Source organism: Vitis riparia, chromosome 1 (assembly GCF_004353265.1).
Source record: "Vitis riparia cultivar Riparia Gloire de Montpellier isolate 1030 chromosome 1, EGFV_Vit.rip_1.0, whole genome shotgun sequence".
In the NCBI taxonomy this organism is placed as follows: Eukaryota; Viridiplantae; Streptophyta; class Magnoliopsida; order Vitales; family Vitaceae; genus Vitis; species Vitis riparia.
This window is the reverse complement of record NC_048431.1, coordinates 3,979,436-3,995,532: the sequence shown is the minus strand read 5'-3', so window position 1 is coordinate 3,995,532 and position 16,097 is coordinate 3,979,436. Positions and strand designations below refer to the sequence as shown.

Here is a 16,097-nt window from a genome sequence, read left to right as displayed (position 1 = left end):
AGGGCATCAAATAGAATCAATATAGCTCTAAGATGTTCTGCTTTGTCGCCTCCTACTTTGCATCACATAATGACATTATTGGAGATGGAAAACTTATAAAGATTCTCTCTACTTCCCCGCCAGCATCAAGCAAACAGAAAAGAAGGGAGAGTTCCATTCTCTAGTATGGTCAAAAGTAAAAAGGATATTTTCATATGTTGCTTACTAACAAGCATAGAGCCATGAGGCTGGCCAATATGAAAAATCCAAGCCCATTTGCAGGAGCCCACAAGCACACTTCCATGTCATGCCAATTATGACCTACAAACATCTGCATTCTCGGTATTTCACACAACCAAAATGCCAAAACCAAACAAAGCCTTTTGTCACCTTCACTAGTCGATGGCTCCTAAGACATCGAAGTTGATTTTGCAAACTCAAAGCTACCTTCTACCAACAGGCACAATAACCCTCTTCGATATATTCAACTCCAACAAGGTTTCCTCATTTGTCGTCTACCCAGTTGTTTTTGGTGGCTCCGCCGTAAGAAAACTATAAATACCTCCCTCTGTCTCAATCAGAAAAAAGAAAAATTCAATTTCCAACACCTCCCTCCATTTGCTGCATCATAAGGAAAAAATGGCTTCTCTTTGTTGCCCTGCCTCTTGTTCCATCAGATGTTCTAACAGGGACCATCCCCATGATCCAAATAAACAAAAACTGAATAACATCAAGGTACATGGAACTTCTACTATGCCCACAGCTAAGGTTGATCTACTGAGCCAAACAGTAGGAGCAGCAACGGCATTGACTTCAGTTTCTTCCATAGCTGAAAATGGCCATATAACCAAAGAGCAGCTCCGCCAAAATATTCCAACAAAGAAGCAGTTTGTTGATCCATACCGTCAGGGGCTGATTGTCGAAGGGGGTGTCGGATACAGCCAGACAGTGGTTATTCGTTCATATGAAGTTGGACCTGACAAAACTGCAACATTAGAGAGCATCCTTAATCTTTTGCAGGTGACAAAACTTGACCTGTCAACACAACCTATTCGGTCACTGATAGTTCTATTTGTTTAAAGTACGGATGAACATGTAGGAAACAGCATTGAATCACGTTTGGATGTCGGGACTGCTTGGCAATGGATTCGGGGCTACACATGGAATGATGAGGAACAATCTCATATGGGTTGTCTCAAGAATGCAGGTTCAACTTGATTACTATCCAATCTGGTAAGTCTAATATCATCTTCTATACCATCAAATAAGGAAAATTCTATACGCTGATCAACTTCAGTGAAGTAAAGCCTTGTACTAATGCAGATAATAAGAAATTTAAGCTCCTAGTAACAACTTTCAAAGTGACTGAAGATCAACCTGGCCCCAATCATTAAAATTGTTTCCGACTTTAATATAAACCCTTCTGGCATATGAACCGAAATCATAACCGGCAAATACATGAACACATCTTACAGGGGAGAAGTAGTAGAAATTGACACATGGGTTGGAGCATCAGGGAAGAATGGAATGCGAAGAGACTGGCTAATTCGAAGTCATGCCACAGGGCAGATTTTTGCAAGAGCAACCAGGTGCATCCTAAAAAACATTACCATTTCTCTCCTTGATATTTTTTTTTTCATTATGCTCAGACTAAAAATTTAAACCATGGAACAGTACTTGGGTGATGATGAACCAGCAAACCAGGCGCCTTTCAAAAATGCCAGAAGAGGTGAGGGCTGAGATTTCACCCTGGTTTATTGAGAAGCAAGCAATCAAAGAAGATGTCCCTGAAAAAATTGTTAAGTTGGATGATAAAGCAAAATATGTGAACTCCAACTTGAAGGTACCTCCATTCCAATTCAAAAAGCTCATCCTAGAGGAAAAACATTTACTGACTACGTAAATTTCTGGTCTGTAGCCCAAGAGGAGCGATCTGGATATGAACCACCACGTGAACAATGTGAAGTACGTAAGATGGATGCTTGAGGTAAAGACCAACACTTCACATTATTCTTGGTTCAAGTCAGATACTAAATGCATTAATTTCAGCAAGTTTTTCAAATAATTTCTCCAGACCATCCCTGATCAATTTTTGGAGAGCCACCAACTGTCCAGCATCATACTAGAATATAGAAGAGAATGTGGAAGTTCAGACATTGTTCAATCCCTATGTGAACCAGATGAGGCTGCAATTCTCAATGAGGGAGGTCAACAACAACCAAATGAGATCAAATTGCTAAATGGGTTTCCAATGGCATCAGAAATTCTTGATGGCCATGGTCTGCTGAATGGGTCCTTTCACAAGGGGACATTAGGATATACACATGTCCTCCAGACTAAAGGGGACCGCAAATATGAAGAGATCGTCAGAGGGAGGACAAAATGGAGGACAAAACACTCTGCCATATCCTTTACTTAATGAGTTGTACATTATATAAATGGGATCTAGCAAACTAGTCCTATTCAATATTCAAGGCACCTCATCACCAATATGAGATGGGTTGAGATAATTTCCAGAACTTAAATGGATTTGCTCTATATCCCAAAACTTTTCAATGTTCTAGGTCAGGTGCCATGAACACACTGAAGCTCTTAATAAAGGTGGCAGTGGTCGGATGTGATTCAATGGGAATTAATCTGAACAACAGTATCATCGAGGCTAGTGCGAGCAGGAAGTGAAATAAGGGACATAATATCTTTGTGGTGATTGTGAAGAATGCCTTTATCATAGGATCTGAGAAGAATAGGTTGATATGGAAGGTACCATGTCAATAACATTGCTCAGAGAAATGAAAGAATTTGTAATCAAGCAATAAGGTAAACCTAATCATTTTTTTGTGGAAACCTCAGGCAATTCAATCTTGACACCTGCTAATAGTTCTAAACTATATCGGTGCATCAGCAGTATTAAACAAAATATGCTGACCATAACAGGCCAGGTTCTCCAGGTCTGTCAAGGTCCTAGTCGTGAGATATTTCAGTGAACACAAAAGAATAAAGAGAAAAGTTGAAAGTAAACCAAACAGCAATTAATTTAAATAACTATTTGAATTAGAAAAGTCATCAATAATGCTTCTACATTCTAACATCCTTTTAACAGGAAAGAATGTTTTATTATTGCCATAAGGCATATGGATATTGCTCATGTGCACATTTAAGCCATGAATCCACAATTCATACTATAGGTGCTCAGCTTTTGACAAACCAACCCAAGTTCAGAGTAGTAATAGATTACTACCATGATGTGAAACGGAGATGAAGTCAGTAATAATGGATGAAATTGGGGTATCTGAAGCTTGGCTTTTATTTGCATCTTATTTTTCATTTCCCAGTTCTGCAAGGTACAGATGTGATTCATTTCAAACACAAACCCTATTGCTGTTAAAATTTGGTTTAGTTCAACTGATTTTAAGCTAATACTCAAGATCATTAAATCAGATAAAATAGCTTAGACTCCACTCCCTGCTCAACCCCACAAAAAGAAGCTCATCTTTAACAATTGTTGAGAATACAAAGGACACAGGTTCTGAAATGTATGATGTAGCATGTTTATGCTTCCATGAGCTAAAGGAAAACGGTTTACATTGTTTACCATGTACCATAATATCCAATGCAGTGGTCAGAAAATGACCAGTAAAAAAATAAATAAATGTTAAATGAATCACACCAAGAAACTAAGCAATACAATATGAAACACTAGACCATTGCAAGCGATTTATGCTTCAGACAAGTTGGGAAAAATTTGTCAATCTGGCAATGGAGGCAAACTGATTACTCATGAGCCTGACATTAGAAGCTATCTCCCACTATCTAACACGAAAGAATCAATATTCTCTGCACAAGAAACTGTGATCCACTAACCAAAGAGAAAGCATTTACAATTTATGAGGGTGATTGGTATTTACAAAATGGATGGGTATCCATAAGAACAACAAGGAATCAAAGAATGATGTACCACAAAGGAAAATTCATCGTCTCTTTCTCCCCAGAGTTTGATGTAGTTGCCACGACCACACAATCAGAAATATTAAAAGGGCCACCCCAGCAGACATCCAGAAAATTACCAACCATAGAGGCATTGGTTTGGGAAATAGGCCTGGTAAGAGTAAAATAACAGTTCACGAATGTCAGCAGGCAAGTTTTACACATCAACTAGACATCAATACTTGATTAGCCAGTTAAACAATAGGTAATAAGCAAACTTGAAATGTTTATTATAATGCTTTTAGAATAGAGAACAAACCATGTCCAAACTTGATGCAAATGAGTAGTTCAATAATGCAAATAGCAAGGGAAAGCCAACAAAACGCTCCCACCTTTTTCACTGGTTTTCTGAAGAATGACACAACATTTACCAAAATGTAAGAAAAAGTTGAACTATATGCACACTAATGCTGGTTGGCATTCTTAGTATCAAGTATAATATTTGCAAATAAGCAAGGAGAGATAGTACCTGTCCTGTAAGTATGAATTGTACTCACGAATTGTTGGTATTGCAATTAGCCACCACAAGATCAACCGATACACAATCACAGGGTTTCGAGGAGGAATCCAAAGACAAAACTTAAGAAAGAATGTATTAAGCTCCACTGTCAAGAATACAATGCAAAGACTGAGAACTTGAATGAAACGCCATGGACCAAGCAAGGGATGCCACTCATCTTTGTCCCACTGTGCTGGTGTAAATTGTCCTAATGTTCGTTTCACCTGGGAAACCAGTAGATGGTAGTAATCTAGAATCATTATCCGTTATTCTTCATGCCAATGCAACACATTGAAATTTTGCAGATCAAGGGTCTATTTGCCAGGTTGAAACCAAAACAGCACCTTAACCACATCACTCATATCATGTAGCTCCATTAAGTGGTTTAAACCAACTCATGTTTCCACAAAATCCTTTTACTTCCTAAGAGACTAAGGCTTGAGAATCCCAACCATGTATAAACTATATTTGGTTTTACAAATGACATTCTAAGTAATGTGGTTAATTCTGAACATTTTCAAAACAAGTACACTTAAATGTAAACCTTCCCTGCATAATCATTACAAGAAAACAGGCTTTCAAGTTAACATGACAAAATAGAGGATGGTTCAGCAGTATTGATATATAAAATAGCTATACCATTTCCTTTTGCTGAATAGGCATTTTCCAGAAAACAGGTTCTCCAGCTACCGATTTCCATTTTTCTTTTTCCAGAATTTTTTTAGAGCAGGGAAAAGAGATGAATTCTTCTGATGGGAGTTCCTGAAAAATTGATTTTATGGTTTTTTGTGTTGGAACACAAAATTGGCTCATCTTGTGTTATTTATTTGTTTCAAGCACCCAAATGGACTCCAACCGTACCAATTGGCAGGCAAGGAAGTGTCATACCATGGCTCAGCTCCATAAACTTCCCAGTTATGAAGGTTAATGACTAATTTCAGAGTGTATATTTACTATCATTCAGCACATTAAAAAATGGAAAGAAGAAAAAAAATTGCACATGATAATTTTAGTTGAAATATTACTAAAACTGAAAGAGTAAATACTTTGATGCACAACATACTTTGCCAATAATATTGGGCTGCCGGCTTATACCAACCCACTCGTATGTTCTTCCATCAAAATATCTAACAGTATGCATTCCAGCCCAAATACCTGCATATTAAATCACATGCAACTTGTCATAATTGGCTCCACAGGACTACATACCATTCTTAATTCACAAACTAAATTCTGAAACTAGATGCAAAAATGATAACTTTTTATTCACTAGATGATCTGGGTAGATACACAGGGTAAGGAACCATGTTTGCGAATTCATGCAAAGATCTTAAGAAAACCTAGAAATGTACACAGAATTCTGAAATATAGTATAAATATTATCATGTCTCAATTCTTTTATTCCAACTTCAGACTGCATTGATAAAAGAAAAAAGTTAAATAAAAAACTAGTGCCCTAACTGAATGGAGTAAAAAAGGGGAGAACAAAATACTACTAGCTCCAGCAACAGTATGACTTAAAAGACTTGCTGACCTTTTAAATAGCAAAAACTAATGCAAATGCAAAGTATGTTACACATGTGTTGGAGGACTAGAAGCAACACACAAGGCCTTGAATGCACCATACAAACAACAATAAGAGATTATTGTATCATTTGAAATCTCCAGAATACCTATAAATGATGAACAGAATGAGTAATGCAGAGAATGAAGGACACAATTGGAGAACAGAGAAAAAATGAACCCCCCCCCCCCCCCCCCCCCCCAAATAAACAGTTTTAAATGACAAGTAAGAGCTTGTTTGAGTATTGACTACCTTTTTTTATTGTTTTAAAGTGTCCTCTATTGCTTTTCTTTTCTTTTTTTCTTTGTTTTTTTGGCTGAGAATGGGGGGAACAAATTGTTGAAATTGATACATGAAGTGTGTTTTTCAGAACAATATGCAAGATTTAGCTTAGATGGTCATGAAAAACTCCTGATACATGGCACAAAAATTTAACCAGATAAGCTACAACAATCAAGGATAAAGCTTGAATAGTCAAATGTTATAAATATGTAGGCTAATGTTACATGTGCAAGTATTTGCAAGAGCCAGTAAAATTAAGCCACGAAAATAGCTCTTGGGATCTTACCAAACCAATTGCAGACTAAAATGTCGAGGATAATACTGTCCCACCAACACTCATTGAAGTTTGGTAACATATGGCGGAAAGTAAGCTGAAATTGACAAATAAAACTTAACTTTATAGAACTCAAACAGTCAGTTTGAGAACAGAAACATGAGCACATTCTTAGACATACAAGGTAGATTAACCATGACAACCTAAGAGGCAAAACACAAAATAACATTATCAGACCAAGAAACTGACCTCCATTAGCTCAAATCCAATTGACAGCACCCATAGGAGGGGCTGATTGCGAATCATTATAGCCTTACCCCACCATCCAAATATATGAGCCACAACAAATTCATCAAAAAGGGTTTCCTAGAAACAACAGAAAAAATCAGAAGTCTTGCCTCCCAATATCATATTGATGTATGTCAGGAACAGTGGAACATACACAAACAATTTTGAAGTGAATGGATTGTGAGAAATCATACATAAACATTCTTAAACCTGCTGGTTGGATTTTCAGGCACATAAATGCGGCAATCAGCACCATATGATCTTTCAGGAAGTTCTGTTAAGTCATACAAATAGTTAAAAACGATCTAGACAGATCTTGAACATGCAGTCAATAAGCTAATCTGTCTCAGCAAATACAAAAGAGAAGGTGCATTACAGAAAGCAAAACAAACTAATCCATGTCAAGTAATGTTCAGAGGGGAGAGTTTGGCAAAGTTCAAATGCATTACCAACACCAAGATCAGGATGGAGAAACTTCATGAATTGCCGAGCATCATCACGTTTCTGGAAATGAGAGATTCAGAAAGACAACTATCAATACTTTTAACTGGAAATCATACCAAAGATCCATAATTGGTGTCAAGGAAATTCAGGGAAAAACACATAGGTTAGAGCTTATAGTATTTTGGACATAGATGTTGATAAATACTTTTGTTTAAGAGATACTATCAGAAACGATTTTGAGAAAGGTAGACAAAGACAGAGGTTCATTAGGAGTACACCTAAGCTTATTTAATTATGAGTGAATGTAAGCCATTCAACAAATAACACTGGCCTTTAGCATCTCAGTGCTGCTAAAAGTGTTGAGATTGTTGATGCAGAAAGAAATGACCATCAAACATGAACATTATGGGAATAACTTACATACATATATACATACACATGCATGCATATGGACACACATGCACTCACACAAACTTATTAGAAGTATGTGAGCTTTAGAAAAGAAAGCCAACCTGGAAAAGCAAAAATGTGAGACAAACAAGGTAAATGACCGCCATCCCATGAACTAGTCGCCAAATTGCTGGATGTGGCCTAATAAGTACCCTGTAAAAAAAAAAAAGACGACTACAAATTTTACAGTGCATAACTGGAAATGTTTATGAACTTCAGTAGCATCAACATCAAAATCCCATTCTGGTGTCAGCACACTATGGAGATGATTTCCAGAATTGTATTGCAGATTGTTGTACCATTGTTGACCCTACATAAATAATTTTGATCCAACTCCCTGGCAGTGACTGAGATGCAGAAAAATCACAACAGTTGATCTCAGACCATTGGGCTATGAATGGGATAGATATAATCATTAAATTCTGGGTTGGATCATAAGATTCTAAACCACTGATTTCTTATGTATTAGCAGTTTTTGTAGTTTTTTTTTTTACTGGAAGTACTACCTAGAGTATTTTTCTTTAGACAGATATTCTTCACTCTCTGCTTGTCCCTAAACACAATTAAATCAATTAGTTCACGAACTTTAAGAGAAGAATATTGGAAAAGCGATTTAGTTAACATGAAAATTACAACTCGTGCAAAGTTATAACCATTTGAGTTGCATTCTTAAATTTATTAAGCAATTGGGAAATTTTACAAGGTCTAAGGAGTTAATTTTTTTTGATAAGTAAGATCTAAGGAGTTAATTGTTGCTAATAAGATTCTCTTATTGCAAATTTCTTGACCCCATATCATACAGGTTTCTGGAATTCCCACTCCTTTTTTCTTTCATAATTAGGGTGCTGTTAAAATGATTTTTATCTGTAAGATGCTCCTAATGAGTCAGCACCTCTATAGAAGTTTTCCTTCACATTTGGAATCAGGAAAATGCATTAAAAACAGAATCCAACAGAAGAAAGAAACCACACTGAAAGCAAGTTTTAAGCTGGCATATTCACTAAAGCTATTTGAAATGACAGTTCTACAACCTATCAATGGGCAAAGGCAAAACTAAAGTCCTTCCTGAAAATGGCATCTAAGAAACAAAATAGTCTCTTGCATAAGGATGAGAAGCATAAATAAGAAATCAACTCCTAAACTCCTGTTAATTTCCTCGTGTATAAAGGCATGTTCTTGAATCCTGTGTTGAAAAATATCTATAAGAACGATTAACAAAAAATAGCAGGAGCTCCACTTGAGCACAAATATATTAAAGAATGCCATTCAGATAAGGGGCAATTATGTGTTTCAAGACTCAAGAGTAACAACATCAAGAAAAGGATATCTGCAAATGCCATCAGATTCAATGCTAAAGGTAATTTGAAATCCAATTCGTTCAAAGAAAACAATATCTGGAACTTACGTTGAAGGGGCTTGCAGCAAGCAGTAAGCAAGAAAAACTGCAATCATCGCCCATACACCCCTATCAGAAACAATACACATGAGGTACCAAAATTTTATGATGTGTATCAATACTAAAAAGTTCTCTAAAATGAAGTGGTATTGCACAGACAGACAAGGCCACACCTTTTCACAGAAGTAACAAGATTGCCAGATGACCTACTTTCCGGATCCAGAGCCCCACTTGCCCAACTGGTAAACATATCCAGACAAACAAAAAGTAAAACTTTAATTCCACCAAGTTCAATAAACAAAAAACTACAAAAGAATGCTGCACATCATACAAGGGTAATTTATCTTTATTCCAAGACCACAACAAACATTTTTTTTTTTTTTAATAAAAAAAAAAGGAAGAAGAAAAGAAACCCATGTCCATCATGTTTGATTCTGATGAATAGCAAAGCTATTCCCCTTAAAATGAAGGGACCTCAAGCATCATAAGACCGTTTTTTCTGCTCCTAGAGAACATTACATAACCCATGAAAAACAAGGAGACAAGTAAGCAAAACACTCTTGATTCAGATCGTGACTCAGAATAAACTCAATGCATGGCAACATCTATCCAAGTTATTAAGATATGGTTTGCTCCAAATCCAATGTGTCAAACATTGATACAGTTAGAAATGCATGTATGTTGACACCTGTCCAGATGATAGCAAGCCTGTTTCCAACTCAGGCTAAAACCATGAACGCATCCAAAGCCTAAAAACAACTCGCTGTGAACTCGCCATGGATGAGCATCAAGCTCAGAAAGAACTTTCCATGTCTCACAGGCAACCCAAGCACATGTCAACATCAGGAAGCTGCACTAGCAACACCATTGTGGGGACCTTGGGGATGTACTGTCTTGACAATAACCAGTGGAGCAGGCTCCAATTTCATGCAGGCAATCATGTTACTGCAGATAGACCCACCCAGGGGGATGCATTTATTGATAAAATTATTGATGCCCATTAGATCAAAACTAACATCAATATGAATAGATTTAGAAATATAAAATCATAGATCAGCTTGGGCTGCGCCCCCCACTCTTTGATTGGCCTCTTCTATATATATATATTCTTTTTCTTTTATACATTCTTGTTTGCCCATAAAAAAAAAACATAGATCAACTAATTTTACGGAAGACTTCAGAGAAGTTGAAATCAATTTTGTAGGGTCCCCATGATAAGGACGTGGCATCCGTGACCACTTGATTGTCCTTACCACTGATTTACAGAAATTTTTTTAATCCAAAATTCTAAAGCAAACAACATATGAAGGCAACAAAAATAAGAAAAAAGTAAAAGAAAGCAAAAGAGAATATCTGATTAAAGAGAACAACATTTGAGTTAACAAACATTAACTATCACAACCTGACCCAGGATGTAAGCCCAGATAAATAATACAAACCCTTCCCCCAATCAAACAATACACTCTAAGATCACAAGACGATCATATAATTTACAAAAGTTCTACAAATTGTTAGTAAAAGAAAGTTTGAATGATCTCTCTCTACATGTGGAATAAATAATGTTCATTTCCAAATTAATTAAACATAGAAGAATTTTATGTTAATATTATTTTAAACTCCCTCATCATCATTAAGTCTATCTCTACAGTAACTAGGACTTGCATCTGGATGAACTAATGTAGTCACTGAAGCAAGGTATAGAAGTACACAACTTATAAATGCAAATGGTTCCCCTACATTCAATACTAGAAACAGATTTATCCATGAAGTAGTGACATTGGAATGAACTGGTCCAACTAAAATTCACAATAACCAGTAGATACTACAGAAATTGGCATGGTTTACAGAAGCATAAGTATAAGAGGTTGCAGAGACAGAATCACAGTCATGTCACCAAGTGTCAAAATAAGGGAAAAAAATCAATAGATTCATAATTAGCACCATAAATTATCCTATTCAATAATCTAACAACAGATATAGCCATCAATTTAATAAGATGTAAACTACTTATTTGATAGGTCACTCACATAAGAAAACATGCACCAATAAGTAATAATGAAATGGTACGAGGTTTGTATGCCCATGCAGTCCATGGATCGTGTTCATCACCAACACTTGATAAGCTGCCGTTACCATTTGCTTGAACAGCAGAATCCTTTCTCCTTGCCCTCCTATGACCATTAGGTTCCATTGCTTAATGTTTAAGCAATGCAACTTGCTCACTGAAAATCATATAATAAAAAATGAGGCACAGTATGGTCTGTTATTGGCACAGACTCAGTTATTTCCTAACCTTCCATTCCCAACAAGAACATAGCCTTCATTAGAAGTAATGGAAGAACTAAAAGAATGTAAAAACTCATATCTTCATGCAGGTCTTAAAGGAAAATACAGAAATTGAAATGAGTAATTCTCCACAGAAGCAAGGGATATAAGAAACTCTTATTTACTGACAATTGATGACTTATAGCACATCAGATAGCTTGATTATGATAAGATATATAAATAAACATCATATTACACTAAGAAAATGTCCGGTGACAATCTCGATAAACATCTACAAGTAGACATGCCACTGTATTGAACTATGAAAAATGTTCTGTGACAATCTCAATAACATATACAAGTAGCTATGATATTGAATTAAACTAGGAAAAATGTCCTGGGACAATTTATAGCTAATTGACCAAAACAAAATTGTACTTGCCTGTAATTTTAGTCACCTTAATTTAGAACATCCATTTTACCTTTGACTAAAAAAATTTGAGAATAAAGGTCATAGTAATTAAATATATTTTTAAAGAACAGGATATTTGTAAAATTTAGATAAAAATGATGATACCAATTTCTATAATTAAATAATAGTTGAATCTTAAAGAGTGTTCCCAATATTCAGGAAAGGCATTGCTCATTTACAATTTTTCACATTTATAATCCATGCAATCATTGAAGGAATCTGGTAAACCTTATGCATCAAACTGAAATTCCAATCATATCAAATTTCTAAAGAAAATCATCAAAAATACCTAGCCAAACATATGAGGAGCATTCCCTAAGATGAATCTCATGCATAACTAACTATGAGTTCCACCGATACCCACTTTCAGCAGCAGCCTCCCAGATTTTTCTGGTGAAGTTAAAATTTGAAAGCATTCTCTTTTTGGTTCTGGGAAATGGGTTTTGAACATCTATTTTATTTTGGTAATTTCATAGAAAGTTATAATCTTTGCTTTCTTCTAGTTAAGAGCATTTTTCTCACATATAAAAGCTTGAAATCCTCTCTCTTCTAGTTAAGAGTATTCTTCTCATATATAAGGAATTGAAATCCTTTCCTCTTTTTCTAATACAATTGATTGTTAACCAAAAGAGAAACATCTTTCCAACATTTATTTTCTCCTCATATAAGTAATTAGAAATACCCAATCATGGAAGCACATAGATTCTATGCTGTATCTTAATCAGCAACCCACTAAAGCTCTAGCAGTCTAATTTTCCCCCCCAACACCTGCCAATAAACTAAAAATATAGAAACTACCATAAAATCTGAGCTTAAAAGAATGGAACAAAAGACAGCCCATATGAAAAAAGCAGCTTAGCCTATACCTATGTGCAGTCCCAACAACCATAGTCTTAGTACTATTATGAGTGAAAAATGAAAAAAAAAAAAAATGTTAGCTGTACCAGAGAAGAAATGTAAAACACATGCATTATAGATCATTGAACTTGTTAACTAGACAATAAAACAACCCGTGAACAACTGATAGAACACATCTTCATCTCAATGATTGGGCTGTTAACTGTTGGCAGGACATCACCCACTCCTCCCTGTGTCTGACAGCTATTTTAGCACTGAGATAGAGGTCCACCTTGTTTGATTCATCATCATTTTATGCAATATTCCTCACTCACATGCACCAGCAAACTCAAGCATAAGTAACTGTATCTTTCTTCCCTCCTGCACCCTCCACCTCTTTCTATTTTTGTGTATGTGCTTGCACATACATACGTATGTATATGCGTACGGATGTATGCATATATATGTGTTATTATACATACTCATTATTGTACATAACTCTTATTTAATGTAATGTATGCAGAAACACAATCATATATGGTTGTGTCCCACTGTCCCCATTGTGGTGATTTGACATGTCTGCATCAGAATCCGACACTATGTCGATGACCATAGATAATAGCATCCCACTTCCAAATGAACTCCCACCATTAAAAGTGACTCTACCATGCCTATAAAGAAAAAAATTGATTCCACATGATGTTTAAGTCCTGGAAAAAGTTAAATGGAGAGGTTCAAATATTATCCTTCAAAGATTAAAATCTACAACTACCCTCTATTCACTAGTGGAAAGAAATGCAATTGGGCTGGCCAAGCAGAACCCATAAAATCCCCAAAATTTGAACTTTGCTAAAAACCGTCATCGCTCTCAGTCATCTTCTGAGTGGACCCCCATCTCCACTATTTCTTTTAACTCTAATCTATCCTCAAACTTAAACAGGCGTGGATAAAACTAAACTGCAAAACAAAACCCGCAAAAATTTATTTAACAGCTCACATATCTCCTAGTCCTTCACCAACCATCATGACCCAGCATTCAAAACCCAACTTTATAATCCAGGTCCATATAGTTGTGGGTTTTAACTCAACCCTTACTGAAATTTCATATCCAAGTTATCAAATAAAGCTTCTGAAGCTTGAAGAATCAAAACCAGTTAGAACTTCTAAATAATATGGTGAAAACTTGCAGAATTCATTCTCACCAGATTATCTATCAGAAAACATCAAAACAAATCCAACACAGGAGAATTATTTAAAGAAAATAAAATTAAATGTACATGCAACAGATAAAAGAAGAACAAAAAAAGAAAAAGAAAACCCGTAAAGATTCATAATCCAAAAGTAGAGCAACTAATCTACCTTCATCATGTAATACTGCCAAACACTAAAGACTGCACAAATCAATACAAATTACACTTCCACCACATGTCTAAAATGAAAATCAGTACATCATGTAGATACTTGCAAACACACGCGCACACACCCATATATATCAACAATATAATCAGGGAACGAATGACAAAAATAAATTTCCGGAACCAGAAAATCTCACAGCAATGGTAAAATCAAACAGTACCCATCATGCTATCGCCTATTCTGATTATACCAAACACCTGTATTGAATAAAAACGCCTAAATTGCCACAACCATCAACCCAGAAAAAAGAAAAAACGCATTTTTACTCCATACCCAGCTCAGCAAAAATTTAAATAAACGAATTACGTACAGTGAACGCCAAAAACAGATTCAAAAATGGCGACGGGGAAGACGGTGTATAAAGAAAAAAAATACCAGTATTATTACCAATTAATAATAATAATTAATAAATAAACGTATACAGATAAAGAATATTTGAAATAATTCTAAGAAAAGATGGATAGAGAGAGTAAAAAGAAAGGTGGCTAATAAAAATACACGATATTTCAAATTTTTTCTTTTTTTTTCCTATTTATATGTATTATATTTTCAAAGTATAAATATAAATTTATATATTTATATGCAATACATATATTTTGCAGATATACTTACGTAGAGGGGAAGCTGACAGGCGAGCCCTAGCCGTACGATGGGAGGACGAGGAGATCGTGGGCGTCGGATCGGTGGTGGGAAAGGGGGGGAGAGGGGGGGTTGTGAACAGAGAGAGGAGTTAATAAGGGGGAGTTATCGAAATGAGGAAAGAGGAAGAGAAGAGAAAGATAGTCGATAAAATAATTATTAATAATAAGTAAAACTAAAAGATAACTCTCTCCCATACATCTCTTTTCTTGGAGATGGACTTTATAAGTCTTGCAGTTTTGGCAGAGAGAAAAGAGGGAAAAAGTTGTGAGAGAGAAATAGAGAGCAACTCAGTCTGGGTCTCCCTGCAACAGCGGCGAAAAGGAGATGATGCGACTCCCTCTCTACTAATCTTAAAACTTTAAAACAAAGAGAGGGAGAGAGAGGGAGAGAGAGAGAGAGAGAGAGCGTACGACGGTCAAAGAGAGATTTGAAGATGTTTAGATTTGCTCTCTCTCCATAAATATATATATATATATATATATATATAAATGGACCGCTCTCTCCTCCCCCTCTCCTTTTTATTTTTAATTTTTATTATCCTTTTGCTTCTACTCTGTCACCGCCATTACCGCCTACTCTCCCAATTTTTGTCTGTGATCAATTTTCATTCAAAATATCCTGATTTGCCCTCCCATGATAAGATTAGGGTTGTTCTGGTGGATCCCATTTTTCCACTCCATTAACGTGGGTAATTTTTGATAAAATTATAAATCATTCAACAAAATTCAAAATAAACAACGTTCCGTACAAGTTAAAGAAGAACTTATATGACACGTGATATAGTCCTTTCTCCTTCACCTTCTCCTTCTCCTTCCTTGTGTCTTAAGCTCTTTCCAAATTTTTTTCAATGAAATTATTCAAACACATCATGAAACTTTTATTTGACTTAAAAAATATTTTTTTATTTCACTAAATTTTTTTAAAATATCAAAATTAAAATCAATATTCTTCATCTCGGTCAAATAAGAATTCAAAAGCTACTTTAAGAAAGGCTAATACTAGATTCGACAAAGCAAAGTGATTATCTTTATCTTCATCTTCATCACTTTATCAAATCCTTTATCGGTTGTGGTGATTAATATCTTAAGATGCTGATCCTAAATGTAAAAATGATTAAGGTTTGCTGTTCAAATGTCTGAGGGAAAAAGGTAATATGAAAAAGCAAAGGAGCATGAGCACACATTCAATGGATATGCGCTGTAAATCATATCCAATCAAACTGTGAGATAGCTGCCATGATGCCAAAATCAGTAGCCTATAATTCGGTCAAAAGTGACATCTCACATCTCAAATTGGTTCCCAGTG

At 35.7% G+C, this 16,097-nt stretch overlaps 2 protein-coding genes across 9 annotated transcripts; one reads left to right on the top strand and one right to left on the bottom strand.

Annotated features, from left to right (window-relative positions):
- Window positions 1-296: 296 nt before the first annotated feature.
- Window positions 297-15,220, bottom strand: LOC117912448 (CDP-diacylglycerol--serine O-phosphatidyltransferase 1). 8 transcript variants are annotated; one of them, XR_004651015.1, is made up of 15 exons: window positions 14,763-15,217; window positions 11,188-11,382; window positions 9,334-9,399; window positions 9,170-9,229; window positions 7,827-7,917; window positions 7,320-7,374; window positions 7,065-7,144; window positions 6,832-6,948; window positions 6,595-6,679; window positions 5,526-5,617; window positions 4,433-4,686; window positions 4,223-4,311; window positions 3,935-4,075; window positions 1,657-1,766; window positions 297-955 (listed from the first exon to the last, which is right to left on the bottom strand). XR_004651015.1 is itself a non-coding variant. In XM_034827034.1 (14 exons), the coding sequence occupies exons 2-13, from the start codon at window positions 11,349-11,351 to the stop codon at window positions 3,948-3,950; spliced, it is 1,281 nt and encodes a 426-aa protein (XP_034682925.1). In that variant the 5' UTR covers window positions 11,352-11,382; window positions 14,763-15,217; the 3' UTR covers window positions 297-955; window positions 3,935-3,947. The 8 variants fall into 8 exon arrangements, 6 of the variants coding, with proteins under 6 accessions (XP_034682925.1, XP_034682945.1, XP_034682932.1 ...); XR_004651017.1 differs by lacking the exon at window positions 4,223-4,311 and having other exon boundaries at window positions 14,763-15,220; XM_034827034.1 differs by lacking the exon at window positions 1,657-1,766.
- LOC117912487 (palmitoyl-acyl carrier protein thioesterase, chloroplastic-like) lies at window positions 619-2,842 on the top strand. The gene is made up of 6 exons (XM_034827080.1): window positions 619-999; window positions 1,079-1,212; window positions 1,455-1,568; window positions 1,654-1,822; window positions 1,898-1,966; window positions 2,054-2,842. Exons 1-6 carry the CDS (start codon window positions 619-621, stop codon window positions 2,396-2,398), a joined length of 1,212 nt encoding a protein of 403 aa, XP_034682971.1. The 3' UTR covers window positions 2,399-2,842.
- Window positions 15,221-16,097: the final 877 nt, after the last annotated feature.

Bases quoted from the DNA above. Each gene is read 5' to 3' on its own strand.
- LOC117912487 (XM_034827080.1), top strand. From the start codon at position 619: ATGGCTTCTCTTTGTTGCCCTGCCTCTTGTTCCATCAGATGTTCTAAC. The intron at 1,569-1,653 runs GTGCATCCTAAA...ACCATGGAACAG, and splicing joins ATTTTTGCAAGAGCAACCAG to TACTTGGGTGATGATGAACC. The intron at 1,967-2,053 runs GTAAAGACCAAC...TAATTTCTCCAG, and splicing joins ACGTAAGATGGATGCTTGAG to ACCATCCCTGATCAATTTTT.
- LOC117912448 (XM_034827034.1), bottom strand. From the start codon at position 11,351: ATGGAACCTAATGGTCATAGGAGGGCAAGGAGAAAGGATTCTGCTGTT. The intron at 5,618-6,594 runs GTAAGATCCCAA...TTTAATATGCAG, and splicing joins TTTAGTCTGCAATTGGTTTG to GTATTTGGGCTGGAATGCAT. The intron at 4,076-4,222 runs GTTTGTTCTCTA...TACTCTTACCAG, and splicing joins TTGCATCAAGTTTGGACATG to GCCTATTTCCCAAACCAATG.